The 19,605-nt window shown below is 38.9% G+C and overlaps 1 protein-coding gene across 1 annotated transcript in view; it reads left to right on the top strand.

Annotated features, from left to right (window-relative positions):
- The window catches only part of WDFY1 (WD repeat and FYVE domain containing 1), a 64,730-nt gene extending 56,338 nt beyond the window's left edge, over positions 1-8,392 (top strand). Inside the window, exons 9-12 of the mRNA XM_037849582.1 lie at positions 4,063-4,164; positions 5,713-5,843; positions 6,910-7,018; positions 7,818-8,392. Coding sequence (XP_037705510.1) covers positions 4,063-4,164; positions 5,713-5,843; positions 6,910-7,018; positions 7,818-7,877 — 402 coding nt within the window. The 3' untranslated portion in view covers positions 7,878-8,392. The remainder of the gene's footprint in view (positions 1-4,062; positions 4,165-5,712; positions 5,844-6,909; positions 7,019-7,817) is intronic.
- Positions 8,393-19,605: the final 11,213 nt, after the last annotated feature.

Below are 19,605 nucleotides of genomic sequence, written 5' to 3'. Positions count from 1 at the left end.
AAAGTAAGCAGCCTATGATCTAAAGGGTTCTGACCTGAGTTAGAGTTTTGTATGACTGGGATTTCTTCAGGCAAGAGAAAAGAGGATTGATCCCAGATCTTCTGGCTCCACAGTGTGTGCCTAGATTTTCTTTCTAAGTATTTGGAAATACTGACTGCAGCTGTTCCAACCCACTATTGCTGTTCACTGCTACACTGTCAGGTTGGAAGGCAATTTGTCTCCTATGCTGAATCATAGTTAGAGGGGCTCCTTTTTTGGAAGTAGGCATAAAATACAAATGAGCAAGTACAAAAAGTAGAGAGAATGAATCCTCTTGGAAAGAGAGCTTTATTTTAAACTAGGAGGTTATAGAATGTATAGTATTTTACGTCAGTACCATGTAGATTTGTGCAATAATTAGTAGTAGCGGTACAATGAAAATATTCTTGTTATATCATCTTTGTTCTCATTGGCAGACAGAACAAGATGTATAAAAGAGGATGAAACAGAATACTTGATTAATGTTCTCTTTTGTTCCTCTCAGCACAAAACAAAAATAAAACTTTTTCTCCTTAGAGAATAAGCTTATAATAGAATGGCTCATGATAACTTAAAGCATAACATTTAATGTTAATTCCAAATACTAAAAGAAAAACTTTTGGATATTTCTTATATTAGGATACATTCCAAAAAGCCTTTTTCTTTGTGTGTGTGTGTGTGTGTGTGTGTGTGTGTGTGTGTGTGTTTTCAAAGATTCTCATCTCAAATTATTTAAAGCGCAGTTTTCTTCCCTTGTGTTCCTACACCCTCTAGCCCAGCAAAATAATGTTCTTCCCTAAACTGTCTTGGGCAGACTTATCCTCCATGAAGGCAAGGACTCTGTTCTAATTGGTCATCGTGTTCCAGAACCGTGTTGGTGCTTGGAAGTAGGAGACCCCACATGCTGAACTGCATGTGACCTATTTACAGAGGGTGTTTGGAGTGTAGTGGACAAGCAGGATCAGGCCACGTGGGTTGGAATCGTGGACCTCCATCTACTAACTGTCTCTGTGGACAATGTGCGTCAGTCTCTGAGTTGCAGTTTCTTTACCTGTCAGATGGAGATGAAATTGCTCTGCACCTCCTAGGGATGTAAAAATTCAGTAAAATATGCATATAAAACACTTGACACAATGCCTGGACTTATCTGGCACATACTGCATGCCAGGCCCTGTTCAAAGCACTTCACTTAGTTAATCCTCAGCTCTGTGAGGTCAATACTGTTATTTTCCTATTTTAATGAGGAGGGAACCAAGTCACAGAGAAGTTAAAGAACATGCTTGAAGACACAGTGCTGGGAATTGGCAGAGCCAGGATTTAAATGCAAGAGATGTGATCCTGAATCTAGGCCAGTATGACTACTCATGATCATTCTTGGATCACTCTTGAAAGATGACTTATCTTTATATTAAAAGAAATGCCACTGCTTAAAATTGAGTCACTTGAAACACTCTAAAACGTTAGAAACCCATTGATGCATTACTTAACTGACACCGCTAGGGAATGAGGCCTTTCCTGTAAGGGAGTTTTCTAAGTAATTGAAACATAATTAATTCTTCAGATCCCCTACCCTTATAAAAATAACCATTTTGATGAAAATGTCTAGATTTGACATAATGTACTCATTTCTTGATTATGCAGTGCCATCATTCCCACCCTGAACCATCGCATTGCATGGTAATACAACTTTCTGCGTGCATTTTAGTTTCTTTCTACCTTCATGTAGAAATGATAAGGGCAGTTTCTCTTGAAACTACTATTCCTGCCCCCAGTTCTACTCATCTCAATCCCTTCTAGGACTGATGTTAATCTGTTGTGAATCAGAAAAAAAAAAATTACTGTTGTGGATCACATATTAAACTGCTGACGGTCTAAATAAGAGGCTAAGGGGGGATAAGCGCAGTTTTGTTTAAGGATGTTTTGTTACCATATCTGGAAACATTTAATCCCCCTTCTATTTCCGTTGGGGACCAGACATCCGAACTCCAGACCACTAAAGTTTGTTAAGATTTTTATTATAATGTAAAACCTAGTTGGTATTGTGTGGGCAAGGAAAATAGAAAATTAAGCATACAGAATGTATATAAAAGTAAATTTCTGCAGCACTGATGAATAATTGACAAGTTTGCAAATCAGAGTTCTTCTCATAGTCGTGTTTTGGTATAGTAATTGAACACCAAGTTCCTGGCTATTAAGTATAGAAAGTATAATAGTAAAATAAAAGTTAAAAAAAAAAAAATAAAAGAAGACATTGTTCTGTCTTCATTAAAACCTACATTCTATCTTCCTTCAAACACATGAGCCCTTACTACAGTGTTTGCAGTTGGCTGTGGTGAATACATTTCTGCACTGTTTTTTTGCCTCATGTGACTATCATAATGCAAGAGTTACACTTTAAGTGTCCCAAATATAAGAGTAGGAAGCTGTAACTGCTTTCCTCCCTCTGCAACAAAATATTCCTGTGCCGTTGGCAGTAGACCCCACCTTCATCTTCACTGCGTATTTCTGAGGGTGGTGTAATTTGAAAATTCGGTGATTCCACCATCATTGCCTCTTCTTATCAGACATACAGGAAAAAATGATTTTTTGCTCCATAGTCTTTGTTCAGCTTAATTTATAGAAAATAGTGTTTTTTATTATTTTTATTGAACCTAATTCTTAAGTGATGGCTTTGGATTAGACTTTTAATAGGATCATCCTGCAGTCAAGCACAATTTATAATTTTTGTTTAGAGAAATTTTTCTCAGTTCTAGCTCTAGTAATTTTTTTTTATTAAATTCAGTTTTATTGAAATACATTCACACACCATACAATCATCCATGATATACAATCCACTGTCCACAGTATGATAACATAGTTATGCATTCATCACCACAATCTATCTCTGAACATCTTCCTTACATCAGAAAGAACCAGAACAAGAATAAAAAATAAAAGTGAAAAAAGAACACCCAAATCATCCCCCCATCCCACCCCATTTGTCCTTTAGTTTTTAACCCCATTCCTCCACTCATCCATACACTAAATAAAGGGGGTGTGATCCACAAGGTCTTCACAATCACACTGTCACCCCTTGTAATCTACATTATTATATAATTGTCTTCAGGAGTGCAGACTGCTGGGTTGGAGTTTGGTAGTTTCAGGTATTTACTTCTAGTTATTCCAGTACATTAAAGCCTAAGAGGTGTTATCTATATAGTGCATAAGAATGTCCACCAGAGTGACCTCTTGACTCCATTTGGAATCTCTCAGCCACTGAAACTATTTCGTCTCATTTTGCATCCCCCTTTTGGTCAAGAAGATACTCTCAGTCCCACGATGCTGGGTCCACATTCATCCCCGGGAGTCACACTCTGCGTTGCCGGGGAGATTTACACCCCTGGGAGTCGGTTCCCACGTAGGGGGGAGGGCAGCGTAGCTCTAGTAATTTTGAGACTTTAATTCATCTGTTTCACAAAAATTTATGGAGGGGTTACTCTGTGTCAGACTATGGATACATAAAGATGAGTAAGACCCAATCTCAGTTTTCAAGTACTCTTTGGTTAGGGAGCTGGGTGGGGGGGAATGTGCCCAGAGAATTATAATAGAAATGAGTTTACTACTAAAAGGAAGGTCTGCAGGACAGCGGTGGTGGGAGCACACAGCAGGGAAGGACTCACTCTGGAGAGCTGAGAAAGGAGAGGGTGGAAAATCTATATGATATTTAATGCTCCCCCAGTAGAACAATTGTATCTTTTGGACCCATCCTATCGGCCACCTTGTGACCCTACAAGCCTTTCCAAATGGTGGCTCACCAGATTCTGCAAGAAGTGGGTTTTTACTCTACTGGATATAGGTTTCAAACAACTTTGGTGTAAAAAAGAAATATGTAAAGAAAAGCCTTACAAGTTTACAGTGAACTTTTATTTGTTCATTCCCTCTTATTTATAGATTATGGCAGAACTAAAACAATGATAGTCCCAATAAGATCTAGAACTCTTTGAATAATTTCTGAAAAGTCTGTGAAAAGTCTGATGTTGGCTTTGGCTTGCTCCTCCCTTTCAGGCTCCTCAGTGGTTAGAAAGTGATTCTTGTCAGAAATGTGAACAACCTTTTTTCTGGAATATAAAGCAGATGTGGGACACTAAGACACTGGGGTTAAGACAGGTGAGTTGCCAATGTTGAATTGTCATGGGGCTAATCATGTACTTTGTTATTTGTTTAATTAATCTTTCTTTCTTTTTTTTTTTTTTTTTTTGTTGGAATAACACTTTCTTCCTGCAAATTCTGTTAATTCCTACATCTTTCATATCACTACCGTTGTGTGGCTAACAATGAGCAAGTTTTTTCCTGGTGCAAAGGAGAGAGTTACCTAACTATTCCCTTGCTTGTCCTGCATTGGAAAAGCAGGGATGCATACAAAATCCTGAGAATCTGTTTGTCAAGAGATGGAAGATCTTTCCATTTAGCACTATTACTTGTTAAAGTCAGTGTGTCCTGTATGCCCAGCAGGAAATTAGAATAAATTAGGGCATACAATTATATGCCTTACTCTGTTAAAAATAATAAAAAGTTAAGTAATGATTTAGCTCTCGCTAGAATACTCTGACCCTAAGATTTTGAGATTATTCTAAATTGTTCTATTCTAAGTATACCTGGAACATTTTTATTAAGCATGTTTTGAGTACTGGATTTTTTTTTTTAGTTAAGAAACATGCTCCAAGTAGCCCATAGATTTCAAAGATGCTCTTAGCGCTCTAGGTATTCATGAAATACTAAAGTTCTACAAAAAAATACATATTCCTACAGCATCCTTGAAGGTAGCCTCTCACTCAAGGTGAGTATGAATTTGTGCTGTTAAGTAAAAAAGAATGCCAGTTTCATTCCTTTCATTGTTGGTCGCACCTCTATGAGGGATTACCTGAAGTTTACGTGAGTTAATAAACTTTGGTTTACTTACAAGGCTATTCTATAGTAAAGTCTAATTCAGACTAGCAGGCAATGCAGGGATCATTTTAGCACTCATAACATTCTAATGCCCTGGAATAGCCTCTGGATTCTGTCATTAACCAAGTTCTCACAATGCATGTCTAGTGGTAACTAGTGCATCATAATTGATGAGTGAAATATATCCTATTTCTAATGGAAACATGAAAAAAATCACTTACACTCTTATGTGCTAACAACTAATAGAAGAGTGTGAAAAGTGGTAAAAGAATATATCAAAATCAGTAGTAGTAATAATTGGACTGTTTTGGAATGTTCTTGAAGCTTATTTCTAGAATCATATTTGAAAGAGTAAAAGAAATAGCAAAACATATGAATATGCATATTAGCTTCTTTATGAGGACATATTATATTGAAAACTTTATTTCAAAACTTTTCTCTGAAATAGGAATAGATTTTTCCTTCCCCAAATCTCCAGCAGGCTGGGCTCCTAAGTTCAACTTTGTTGTAATAATGTGTTTGTTGACAACTAGATAAATAATATAAATGAATAAAATGTGGTATATGACTACTAACTAAGGCCTCGTCATTTAGAAATCCTTGACTAGTGTTGAAATTTGTTTAGTTTTAATTGATGTATTGAATTGTGGTGATTATAATTCAAGGCAAATCTTCTGTCACTCCCATTCCTCAACTCTTAACGGGAAACTGTGTGCATCAAAGCAAAGGTTAACCTCCGTGTTTTCCTCCTTCCGGTTGTCCTCCAAGCATCACTGCAGGAAGTGTGGGCAGGCCGTCTGTGGGAAGTGCAGCAGCAGGCGCTCTAGTTACCCTGTCATGGGCTTCGAGTTCCAAGTCCGGGTTTGTGACTCCTGTTATGACTCCATCAAAGACGAAGAGTGAGTGCCCGTGTATCTTTTTATTGTGCTTCTGAAATGTGAAGAGCCTGGGAAATAATTTCTACCCAGATATTTGTCTCTTCCGAATTTCATAAACAATCTTTGAAGAGAGGCTTCTGTTCTAGCAGCATGACTTAAGATCATTACTGAGGTTGTGAGGTCAGATTTCTCCTGAACACTGTGAGGAAGGATGTGACTAAGAGCAGTTCAGCCATTCGTTGGACATTTCTAAGCCCTTACACTAGGCAGGACACTGTGAGGGTCAAGGGCATTGGTAACGTCATCATGTAAATGGATGGCAGTGACTTTGCTGACTGTGTACAAAAAAATCCCATTTTCTAATCTTTGCTTACATGTATATGTAAATTTAATTACAGAGAAAACTCTAGAGACCATTGTCCTTTCTTCCACAAAAATCTGATCTAGCAGTTCTTAAATAACTATTTGTATATAAGAAAAAATCTATTTGTATTACCTGTTTCCATTCTGTCCTGACTAAGGCAGATCCTTTAGGGTAGAACCAACATTTTGTTTCCATTCCCTATGAACCGTCTTTTAAAGTAGTCGACTGGCAAATCTTGACAGAGGCCAAAATCGGAAAGCTAGTGCAATCACCCTTGCAGTTGGTAAAGGAACTAGTGATTGAGGTTAAGGCCGTCAAGCTTCCAGAGCACAATTAGAGCCAGACCTGTCAGCAGGTGGTGGAGAGGACTTGGGCAGTCCTTCAGGCTTCTGGTGCATGTTGGCCCATACCATATGGGCTTATGGGGTATGGTTCTTCCGTATTAAATGCTCTTGTTTTTATGTCTAGGAATGCATCAGCCTCTCCACTAAAGAAGATGAAAATCAGTTGTGAGGAGTTTTATTAAAATTTTTATGAAACAATCTTTCTGTGAATCATGCCTTAAATTATAACTTCAGTTTTCAAAATTGTAGCCACATTTTTAGGAGCAAATTTTAATACCATTATAAGTATTTCTTCTATGCCATTGGAATAAAGAAAACTTATCCCTTAGCTCAAGGTACAGCCAGGTGTGTTTTAAATGATCTGTTTTCTCTTTGTTAGTCGGACTTCTCTGGCAACCTTTCATGAAGGAAAACATAACATTTCCCACATGTCCATGGACGTTGCTAGGGGACTAATGGTGACCTGTGGGACAGATCGTGTTGTAAAGGTAACCTGGCTTCACTATCTCAAGTTTAGATTCTTCCACTGCCATCCCGTGAATGGCATTTCTAGTATAATTACTCTTTCTGACTGGCAAGCTAGCTTCCCTTTTTATAAGCAACCCATTGTCAATTTAACACCCTGAGTAACAAATGGTGAGCCTATGAGTTTCCACTCCCTTAGCAGTGGTTAGTTCCAGTGGAGTTTTCCTTTGTCTCATCAGTCTTGTGAGTGAGCTGAAGAGCTGCCAGGCACCCTTCTGTCACTGACTGTTGGCCCTGAGCAAGCTCAGCATCTCTCCCTAGAGCTGGCCTAGGCCCCAGCAGACTCCTCTCTGTCGTCACTTTCCCTTCCTAAAGGTCCTTTGCATCCTGGGCAGAAGGCTTCCTGTTGTAAGGAATAACAGCTTTTTTTTTTTTTTTTTCCTTTAAATCCTTGGGTTACTAACATACAGATTGAAGTGTTTTCTACTTAATATAACTCTTGGGTTGTGAAACTATGAAATGTTTTATATTCCCAGTGGGCTTTTAAAGGAAAAAACCCCACTAAATTTATAGTAAAGTATTATGATGAATTTTCAGGTGTCAAGATCATACTTATAGGCTTTTATCATGTTTTAGTGAACCACATTGTTTTATCACTGCATAAATCTTAGGAGATTTTGTAGTGAAAGAAGGAAGAGAATGAGACAATTAGTCATTTAAGTACCTTTCCAAGTTTAACAGCTGTTGTTTTTCAGTGTTGTCTTTCACTGTTGGACGATGTGATCGGTGGTGCCTTCTCCCTGAATCTTGTTTCTCTTACAGATATGGGACATGACACCTGTGGTTGGTTGCAGTCTGGCAACTGGATTTTCTCCACATTGACCCCAGAACTGAGTGATTTATGCACCTTACAAACAGCAACCTTCACCAAATGAAATCCTTTCCATGTAGCTCCACAGTCACTGTCATGTGAATGGATAGTAGCTGCTTAAAAACAAATCAGCATTTTTAAAAAGACAAAACATGTCAAGGTGTGTTTTGGGTACCCGTGGAACTACCTGTGGGGACTAATATGGAAACGGTTTACCTGTAATGGCTCCTTGAGGAATGAAATTACATCAACATAATTTCCTTGTGAACAGTGAGCTGGTGTGTATTGAAAGAATAATCTAGCAAATGAGAGTTTTAGAGGGAAAAAGACTGAACCCAAAAGATAATGGCTCAGAACTTTCTCAAAGCAGTTCCAAGTACAAGCACACTCCTACTCAGACCGGGTGACTTTCAGAGGGCTCCTTGTGGTGATCTGTGGTTGCAGCAGGAATTAGGGGAAGGAAAATTTGTTCTCTCTTTCTTGAGGGGTGGCAATAGGAATTAAAGAAACCAGAGATTTCTCCTTATCTGCTGGCGGTATGTGAATATTCTCTACACTTAGCTATTGATAACCTTAATGATATATGTTCTCTTCAAGTAGTGCCATAGTCTACACCTAGTATTTGGCTCGCTTCAGTTATTCCTCTTCCTGGACAATATGCCATGGGTGCCCCTTTCTAGGTGTTACTAAGATAGTTGTGAAATTTCTATACTAATCAAGCCAGTCCACAGTCTGCCCTTTGTCCCAAATGTGCTCTGAGGACAGAACTTCTTTATGGTGCTGTTAATGTGGGAGTCACACAAGCCGCCTGACTTTTTCTCATTCCTGTTAGTGACAACTAATGGAAAGCCTGGCTACCAGCAGGGTTGTGATGGGAAGTGATCAGTCTGTTCCATGGAGCAGCTCAGTCTTCCTCCTCCGAACAGACCCGGTCTATTTATGGTTCCAAAATGAACTCAAGTGCTGGGTTGGCAATTTAATGTATGCCTCGGAAGATTACTCCAAAGCTTGTAAACTTGTGCTGACTTTTAGTTGAAATTAACATTTATTAATATCTCATAAAAGGAAACTGGTGACCCGGAGCAGTAATCCTTAACCAGGTCTTGCACAGTAATTCTTAACTTGCAAATTGCTTTCACAACAGGATCAAAATCTATTTTACAAAATAGCATTTTTAAAGCTCTTGGCCACTTAATACCAGGATGGGGAAGAGGTGGACAATGGGGAGCCTGTCTTTTAATATGCAGATATTTATTTGTTTCAGTACATGTGTCTATTACTTTAGAGCTCTGGAAGTAAGTGGAGAGGGACGTACTTTTTTAAGGGACAAATCTAAAAATAGATAGCAACAGTATTTTTGTTAGATTTACTAATGTATATTGATAAGAACTCCCTTTTTCACTTTGTTGGCATCATATCAAGACAACATGGTCATTCTTCTATGGTGAAGCTGAGGCATGGACTCTTTTTGTAATCACAGCTTAGAGGGACTACAACATTTTAGAATGGTAGTTCAACTAAGATGCTTTAATGGTCATGTGGTGCAAATGGGAAGCAAAGGAAAGGAGGTCAGGTGCATCGTCTCCTAGAATGATCTGCATTGGAAGTTGACTTGTCTTCAGAATAAGACCGAAGGGTTTTATTGCTCCTTATAATTTGTGTGTTGTATCACCTGGAAAAGATTTTTCTTTAAAAATTTTTCCTAGGCTCTTTGCAAAGTGGATATTACAAACATAGCCTGGATGAAAAATTGAATGATGTTAACTTTTAGACTACAATGTTGAATGTTAAGCTTCATGTATTAACTTCAGTTCAGTTAATCACTCAGCCACTAGGTGCTGTCCTGGGGATTTTATTAAGGCCTGAAAGGAAAACAGAATGTAATTGATTCCTTGCCTTGTTGAAAAGTGCTGACTTGTGGTTTTGTTTTCCTTTAACGTGTAAAATGTGATTTTTTACATTTCTGTGGTGGAGTGGGCAGAATGGCACAGTTGCTGAGAATACTCCATAGCTTTCAAACTTTTTTATGTTAAAAAATCCTTAATGAAAAACAGATTGTTTCACAGAGAACATGAGGTTGTTATAGTACCTCCTAAGGTGAAAAGTTAAATCAATCAAGGAAAATTTATATTTAAGGAAGAATTGGAGTGGGGTATCTTGGAAAAGGAAAGGAGAATGTTTTAATATGGTTTTCTCTCTGCCCAAGTATATTATCATTTTTTTAAAAATGCACAAGCAGACTTGTCCCTGTCACATATTAGGTAGCAAGTGGGTAATGATATTTTTTATAGAGGTGGGCAAAACTTATTGTCTCAATTTTACTGACTAAGAAGATAAGGAAGGTACAGGAGGCTTATAGTTATTGCCTTATTGTGACCACATTACTCCTAAATGGTTCATTTAAAACAGATCATCCTGTAGCAGTTTATTGGTCTTTCATTCCTGAAAACTCAAGCTTGTTGGTACAGATAGGGATTAAGAAATACAGAATGTTGGACAGGGTCCTTATATTTAGATCTGGTATGTTTGTGATAAGGAAATACCAATTGTTCACTGTAAACATGTTTTAAAATTGCCCTTTGTTAGTCCAAATGATAGAAATGGCATTAGGTAGAAAAATATTATTCATTACATTCTACACCTCTGTTTACTATGTACTAGTACTGTCTTGCTCTCTAGAGAATATAAACAAAAAATATTGTTCTAGAATATGTCACTGTGTTCTTATGCTCCCTCTAAAGAATTCAGTTTGTTAGTATCTACATTTTTTTAAGTTGATCCAAGTGTGTAATAAATATAGTGGTGACTCAGACCCAAGGAGATATTTTTAAAAATCAGTTTTCAATAAAGTACTTTCTATTTCCATTACTGGATCTGGTATCTCCAGAAATGTGAGAAACCAGTTACTATTAATCATAAACCACCTGCTCATTGTAAATGTGAGGTTTAACAAATAAGTAATACATACTGTATTTATTCAAGTGTCTATTGCTTAATTGTTAAATGTGAGCAGATTATTGAATGCCTATTCTATTTTCTGCAGTTTACTATACAATGACTACTTGAATAAGTTGAAGCTTAAGTGTGCAACAAATTTATATTAGAATAAAATTTAAAGTGTTTTTCTCTATAGCCTTTTCTTGACTGGGGAATCAAAATGTTAATTAGTACATTTTGTTCTTGTACTAGCTATGTTTCTATAAAGTATGGTGCCCTGCGCATCCCAGAGAGGCCAGAAAACTTTGTTCTTTGCTTCTGTTTGTGGGTTCTGTTTTTGTGGGTTTTTTTTTTTTTTTTTAAGAATACATGTACAATAAAATGTTCCTTGCTTGTTACTCTGTTCCTTAATTTAGCTTTTTTATGTCTGATCTGGACGAGGGACAACAATAGTAGCTACCATTTATTTAGCACCCTCTGTATCCAGAATACTTTACCTATATTATTTTATTCAGTCCTGGCAACAATTCTGCAAAGCATTATTTTTCCCATTTTGCAAATTAGAAAACTAAAGTTCCAACAAATAGAAGATTCCAGAGTCCAGCTCTGTCTGGCTCGAAAGCATTATTCTTTCTCCATACCCCCTGCCTTAATGTGCTAGCATTTTGTTTTGTTTGTATTATCTTGTGTGAGGTATGATAAGGCCAGGTGCGGATCGAGAGAGAGAGATAGAGACTGGAAGAGTTTGAAAGATTTATTTTACTCACAGTTCCCTGGAGAGAGAGGGCAGCACTCCATGCAGGGCCACATGGGGAAAACACGAGGGACAGTTAACGAGGCAGAGAGAGAGCGAGTGGGACTGGGAAAGAGGCTTTATTTGGGCTTCTGTGGACAGCTTGCGAGGGTGGGGTTGGCTGGCTATATTTGAAAGTGGCATGTCTGCAACTTGGGTCAGAATTATGTAGGAGTAACAGAGGTATAAGTGGGGCTTGGCCACCTGGGTATCTTAACGCATCAATTTCCAGAAGATATAAAATGTAGTTAATAGATATGTAATGTGTGTTTTATGTAAGGGAGGTATGTACCATCTCTTTTGTAGTTTGTGAAGCTCTGCTTGAGCCGTCAGCTGGCACTGCTCAGGATGGGTAGGCTCTGAGTGCAGCCAACAACATGGAGACCCCACGACCTCTGACCTTCTGTTACAACAGCTCCTTTTATGAGTCAGTGCAGGGTCATTCAAATCCAAGAGAACTGATTCCTCAGCTAGACTTACAAGAGGTTAATTTAGAAACAGAATGGCAGTTTATTGTGTGTGTTTCAAAATTGATATAGCTTTATTTTCTCTGATCATCCAAAGTAATATATGTTTATTAAAAAATAAACATATAAAAACAGATTTAAAAAAAAAACCTCTAACCCTATCACCCAGAAGAACACTGTTAAAACTTGTGCTTTGTATCTTCCAATGTTTTTTAATGCATATATATATGTATATATAATGCACACTTACATGTATATTTTTAATGGGACCATACTTTTTTCCCACTTAATATTTTATAGGTAGTTTGTTCATGTCAACAAATAGAGCTGTGCTAGCATTTTAAATCGCTGCATAGTTGGAGGAGACGTAAGTGTTGGACCTCAGTATGTTTCCTTCTGCCAGCCCCGTGCTGGAATTGCACTTCTCCAACCCTTTGAGGTTAGGAGAGGCCACATGACTTGCTTCGACCAATGAAATGTGGGCAGAAGCATTTAATTTCTGGCAAGAGGCTGTCTATCAGGATGGTTTCTAGAATCCACAGTGGTCATGGAAGCACGTGTTGCTATAGAAGTATGACACTAAGTCACCCCGTGGAGCACAACGACGTGGATATGCAGTGGACTTTGCATGAGAAAGAAATCAATTTTTGTTGTTTTAGTCCACTGAGGTGATGTGTGTGTGTGTGTACACGCACATGAGTGTTTTAACTGCAGCATGATCTGACCAATACAGCAGTATTCCATTTTGCCATTACATGGCTATGCCATCATTTATTTTACCAATCCCATATTGAAATTAGATTTGTGCATTTTTAGATTATTTACAATTTTTCACTATATTTAAAAATATTGAGTATTCTTGTATGTTCATCTTTGCTGACTCTTCCAATTATTTTCTTAGGATAAATTCTTAGAAGTGGGAATTCCTAAGTCAAAGAATATACATATTTTAAGTTTTTTATTCTTACTGCTTATAGTAATTTGCAGCTGTTATGTACCCCATAAAAGATCATGTTCTTTTAATCCATTTGTGTGGGTGTAGACCTGTTGTGGGTGGGAAATAATCAAAACAACCTTTTGATTAGGTTATTTCAACTGAGATGTGACCCACCTCATTCAAGGTGAGTCTTAACTCTTCTCTAAAGTCCTTTAGAAGAGGATAAAGGGCACACTGAAAAAAACTAGAAAAGTTTAGAGGAAAAGCCCCTGGAGGAGCTGAGAGAGGACACACATTAAACAGAGAGCAAGCCACTGAAGCTGGAGGCCGAAAGCAACGACACCCGGGAGAGAAGTACCAGCATATGTCACCGTGTGCCTGGCATGGAACAGCGGGGTCCCAGATGGCCAGCATCCTTTCTTCTGAGATCGTATTGTCCTGTTGATTCCTTAATTTGGAAATTTTCACAATCTTAGAATTGTAAACTTGTAAGCTAATAAATTCTCAGTTGTTAAAAGCCAATCCATTTCTGGTATATTGAATTCTGGCAGTTTTAACAAACCAAAAATACTGCTAATACTGCCTCCCCCCCCACACACACACACTCCTGCTTTAGTTTCTTTGGTTGTTCAAGTAATACCACGCAATGGGTTGGCTTAAACAAGGGGAATTTATTGGCTCACGTTTTGAGGCTAGTACAGGTCCAAATCAAGACCTCATCAAGGTGTTGCTTTCTTTCCAAAGACGTATTCTGGGGCTGGCTGCCGGTGATCCTGAGTCCTTGGCTCCTCTGTCACATGGCAATGCACATGGTGGCCTCTCCTGGCCTCTCCCTTCTCTTCTGGTTCTGTTGACTTCCAGCCTCTGGCAGCTCCGTCTTTGGCTTTATCCATCTTTCTGAATTTCATTCTGCTTATAAAGGACTCCAGTAAGAGGATTATGACTCATCCTGATTGGAATGGGCCACATCTTAACTGAAGTAACCTCATCGAAAGGTGCCACTTACAATGGGTTCACAGTCATAGAAATGGATTAAGTTTAAGAACCTGTATTTCTGGAGTACATAGCTCCAAACCACCACACCTCCTCACCTCACCCCCGTTGCCAACATTTGAATTATTTTGAATAGGCGATAAAAAGGGTATATTTTAAAGGCTTAATTTACAGAATTCTGATTTAATAATTTACAATGAGAATTATAGCTGTCAAACAGATCCAAATTTCTGTGGGAGAATCCATGTAGAAACCAAATCATTATTGGAAGGCTGCTTAGAGGACAGCGGTGCAGAAGAAGAGAGGTTGGATGACAGTATCAATGTCATCACAACAATCCGATGCTCTCATGTCCACGAGTACTGGGCAGTCAGCTAGTCTCTTTTCACTTGGAAAGTGGAAACACACCAGCAGTGGAAACACATCTGGCCCTCTGTTTTCACATTGCACCTAGCTTAATACCTATTTGTAAAAGTATTCCCAGGTGGATGCTTTAGCTATAGCTTTCTTTCTCGTGCATCATTTTCCAGTCTTTGAGTCTTTTTGACTAGGCTTGGATCTCTCTCCAAATTTTTCCACTACACATACAAAACATCCCTTGGGAAGCTTCTTTGTATATTGATTACATATGGTTTCTCATGAAAGTTGATTAACACATTCTAGGACCACCTTTTGACTTCAGGCTTGTCATTTTTTAATATGGAAATAGAGCTTCAGAAATAACATCCCACATCAAATCCAGGTGGAAAAATGAAGAGTCAAACTCTGGTCTGCCTGATTTCAAAGCCCCTGCCCATTTTTCTGGTAACCCACATTGGCTCTTTCATATTTGAAGAAACTTTAGATCCTGTATTTAACATTTTGGAAAAAATTAAAGCAAAAGAAATTTTTCACACTAATAGCAAAGACAATATGGCTCTGTATATCAGCATATTTTCTCCCAGCCTTGAATTTTGAGATCAAAAGGGGCATTAAAATGCCATTCACCATTTTTTTTTCTTTGGTATCATGAATCAATAGTGATACTGATATAGGTGGCTTCTGTGATGACATTTATCATGCCAAGTTTATTACAGATCAATAATTCATTTCATATGTACTCTAAAGAGCAGTGGTTCATAGTCCATGTTTTGTGGTTCTCTGTTGCTTTTGAGTTTATTTCAAAACTTTAAAATAATTCCTTCTAGAGAGTAAATTTTATTTTTAGCTGAAATAGATTAAGATTAATGCACAGCAAGAAAAGTAGGGGTGTCCCCAAATCAAGCTAATGAGTTAGAAACAACTTGACAAACACTCTGCTAAAGCTTGGTTGGTAAACCTATGACACTCATAGGGAACTTTTACTTAAATCTGTCCTCATAATGGGAATTATCATCTGTTCCTAAAACATTTGGGAACAACCAATCGTCATAAGCTCTACCATTAAAATCAACCCTAACTAACCAACTCATAAGATAGTTGCATGATTTTAATATTTCAGAAGTACAGGTATGTGGTATTAAGTTTTGACAACATGATGGTAAACAACCAGGTAGTTCAATAGATGCAGATCTTTTACAGTTAATTCTGAGATATTGAAATTTGCAGGATTGCACAGTTTGTTGAATTCAAGATACCTTAATTCAGAGGAAGGGAAATTATTTTTGAACAAACACAAGTTTATTTAAGTCATTCTTCAATACCTACCACATGCTTTAACTTATGTCATGAGACTTGCCACATGCATTGTAACGGTCTGGTAATATGCCTGCCCCTCCCTCAGGGCCTATGATGCAGGACTTGCTCAATCCTTGAAATCTTTAGTCCTTCTGATTTTCTAAATCTTTTCTGTGCTTCATTCAGTTATGAAGTAGGTTGGAGGGTGATTCGTAGACACGTTTCCTCCCATATTTTGAAATGCCACATTAGGTTTAGTATGTAGAAAGTTCTGTCAAGTTCTCTTTGTGCTGTTACCTGGAATTAGAAGAACTAAATCGGGGAGTAACTTCTACAACTAGGAACATCTGATTGAATTAACCTAGTATAGTATTGAAAAGAGGAAGAGAGGAAAAAGAAACATATGGTCAGATAACTAGAAATGTGTTCATTTTTTAATTTACTTGTGTAAGGAAATAATTCTTTATGTGTAATTTGCAGTGTTATTTCTGAGTTATTAATGTGCTTGCATATTTCTTATAGTTCTTTCTCAACTATGATACTAATATCTTTTCGCTCCCAGAGTCCTATCTGCTGTTAACCTAGCAAATGAATCCCAAGTTGCAAAATGTAGGTAAGCTTGCAGACACAAACCTGTACCTTCAAAATACCATCCAGATATGGCCACTTCTCACCAGTCTGCTGCTACTACCATGGTCCAGTCCACCATCACCTGGATTATTCCAGAAGCCTTCTAACTGGTTACCCAATTTCTGCCTCTGCCCATACCAGTCTGTTCTCAACACAGCTGTTAAAATATGAATCACATCACACCACTCTTGCAGAAACCCTCCAACAGCTCCCATCTCATTTAGAGTAGAAGCCCAAGTTCTTAAAATGGCTCTTGTTTTCCCCTGACATCTCCTTTGCTTACTACAATCTAGCAGCATGTAGTTATCCCTTCCATATCATGACTTTCCCCATCAATGTTTCGATATTTCACAGGTTGGCATAAGAAATTAAATGGGAATTTTGGGGGAATTTTGCGGAAGCTGCAGACAATACAGAAGGCCAGCAGATGATACAGGAAAAGTTTAGAAACTCAGAAATGCATAAAATAAATATTTAGTATTGTATAATATCAACATATTTTCTCTTTTAATCCTGTAAATATACATACTTTATTTTTTAAAGTTAAAATAAGTAAAATGTTAAAGCTGCAAAAAAAAAAAAAAAGCTATAGCCAGCAGATGACATAAAAGTTTAGTAACTCATAAATGCATAAAATGTATATTTTTTCAAGGCCAAAAGCACCTTTCACTCTCTTTGCAAATCAGAGCTGCTTTGGCCAGTGGTCTCCTCCAGAGCTTAGCCCTCCTGTCAGCCAGAGCAGCCTGAGGCACATGGGAAGTGCAGGGCCCTCTGTCCTGTCTGTGCCTGCATGTAGCCTCAGCCTGGAATCCTGCTTCTTCTCCTGGGCCGGTGCTCCCTAGAGGACCCAGGATTCCCCATTTACAGTCCACAGGAGTTGGACTGAGGGTCTCCTCTGCTCCCTTTGGAACAGACCTCCCCTTGTCCTGGTTGTTCTCTGGAGTGACATGAAGCAGGCAGTCCTTTGCCCTGGGGTGTTTCAACTTAATTGTTTCCCACACTGTCCCAGCTGTCTGCAAGTGGCTTCTTTTCCTTCAATGCAAACTCTGGGAAGGCCAAAACATTTTAAGCAGCTCTTCCAGATCTTGGGGCCGTGCACCTAACCCCTGCAATATGGAAGGGTTAATTGTAGTTCTTGTTTTCCTCCCTTTAACCTCTGAGGCCCACGCATTTGTGCATACAGCAGCTTGAGCACAGTGTTAGGCACATAGTAGGCACTCAAAAATAATGACTGCTTGTGTGTGTACAATTTGGGTGCTACAGGCATAGATGAAAAAGAAAGTGTGTGAGTTTTCTTAGGGAGGAAGTCTGTAGTGGAAGAGTTTTGAGTGGTGATTCCCACTCCCCCCACCATCCCATCGTTCCTACCCAACCATTCCTCCCTCCAAGCCATTGTTACACTTTCCAAAGGCCAAAAGGAGCAGTTAGAGGGAGGTGTGGGAGAGGTTGTGGGGGATAAGCACTAGAAGGATATGGTGAGGTATGTCTTGTCTTTGTAAAATGCTGAATTCTAGTTCTGTTGTCTGATCATCATGAAACTTATTTGACGACAACTCCACTTTGCAGGTTCATGTTTGATGGGTGTGGTGGTTTTTAAATATTTCTTCAAATTCTTATCCTCCTATTGAAGAGTGGGTCTGTGTACCCTCCCCTTGAATCTGGGCCAAACTTAATGACTCACTAGTAGAATGTGGCGGAAGTGACACTGCAATGTCAAAGGCTTGGTCATAAAATTGCTATGCAGCTTCCACCTGGGTCTCTCGGGAGCCAGCTCTGTGGGGCAGCCTCGTGCAGGTGTTCTTGTCTGCAGCTGAGCTGAATTCCCAGCTAGTAGCTGGCATCGACTGCCAGCCATGTGAGGGCACCATCTTGGACATCAGCCCAATGGGGCTGTTGGATGGCTGTGCCCCTGCAGGAAGGCCCCAGGTGAGCTCTTCCCAAATTCCTGACCCACAAAACTGAGCAAAATAAAATAGTTGTTTTAAGCCACTAAGTTTTGGAGTGATATTTTACACAGCAGTAACCTGAACATGGGCCACTGGACTCTTAATTCCTCTTCTGGGGGCCAGCAGGCAGAGCAGCCCCCAAGCAAAGGAGGTGAAGAGGACACAGACAGCACGATGAGGGGCTTCTTCAGCAGGGCCCAGCTGTTCTTCCGTCAGAGCACTCGAGCCTATGCTCATGGGTCATGGTTCTCATTAACTTCAGACTTCCCCCGTGTTGCTGCTCACCAAACCCATACCCCCCTCCCCAACCCCCAAATTTTCTTTGAGGTTTTCCTTTTGGCCACATTGAATTTGGTTTTGAACTAAACAAGTCTGGACTAAGCAAATTCATTTTTTATATTGGCCATATTTAAGAGTATTGCATTTTTCAGTGGTTTTGCCAGTTATGTAATGCCAATTATACACCACGGTTAGAGCATGAAGAGTTCTGAATTACTGAATTTTCAATTTGCCAAGCACTGAAAACTAACTATATAGTTTTGTTTTGTTTATTCCTTTAGGTATAAGTTCCTATAGGAAAAAAGTTTGTTCCTTTTTCCTAATGTGACTCATACTATATATGATGTGCATTAAATCGTATGTATTTTACTTATGTTAACAGAATATAAGTCATTCATTGAAAAAATATTGGGTGCCTACGACATATAGGTTCTATTCTAGATGCTTGGAAAAAACAGTGAACAAAGCAGGCAAAAGATCCCTGCTCTTGTGGAGTTTACATTTTTGCAGAGGGAGACACAATAAATAATAAACCTAACAAATAAATAAATTGTGCATGACACTAGAAGGTAGTAAGTGCTATGGATCAAAGTAAAAGTAGAGCAAGTTAAGGGTGATGGGGAATGCAGATGTGGGGCAACTTGCAGTATTAAACAGGGTGATGTATGTACAAAGAATTCTAAGGAGGTGAGGAAGATAGCTAAGTGGAGATCAAAGAAAGAGGTCCCAAGCAGAGGGAATAGCTAGGGTAAAAGCCCTGGATAGGAAGGAGTGAGTTTGATATGCCCAGTGAACAGCAAGGAGGCCAGAATAGCTGCCCTGGAAAGAGTGAGGGGGAAGAGTTAGTGGAGGCTAGAGAGGTAGGTGGGGGCTGGCTCACGTAAGGCCTGTAGGCCATTGTAAGGACTTCCGCTTTTACCAAGAGTGAGGTGGGAGCCATCAGAAGTCTTTGAGTACAGGAGTGACAAGATCTGACCTGCATTTTAAAAGGCTCAATGTCCACTTTGCCTGTAGGGCAAGGTTAGAAGTGGGAGGCTGCTGAGTCTCCCAGGTGAGAAACAATAAAAGGCTCAGCCAGTGGTAGAGGTGGTAGAGATGGTG

This window comes from Choloepus didactylus, chromosome 9 (genome assembly GCF_015220235.1).
Source record: "Choloepus didactylus isolate mChoDid1 chromosome 9, mChoDid1.pri, whole genome shotgun sequence".
Lineage (NCBI taxonomy): Eukaryota > Metazoa > Chordata > Mammalia > Pilosa > Megalonychidae > Choloepus > Choloepus didactylus.
The sequence above is the reverse complement of the archived record's forward strand: the minus strand, read 5'-3'. Positions and strand labels throughout refer to the sequence as shown.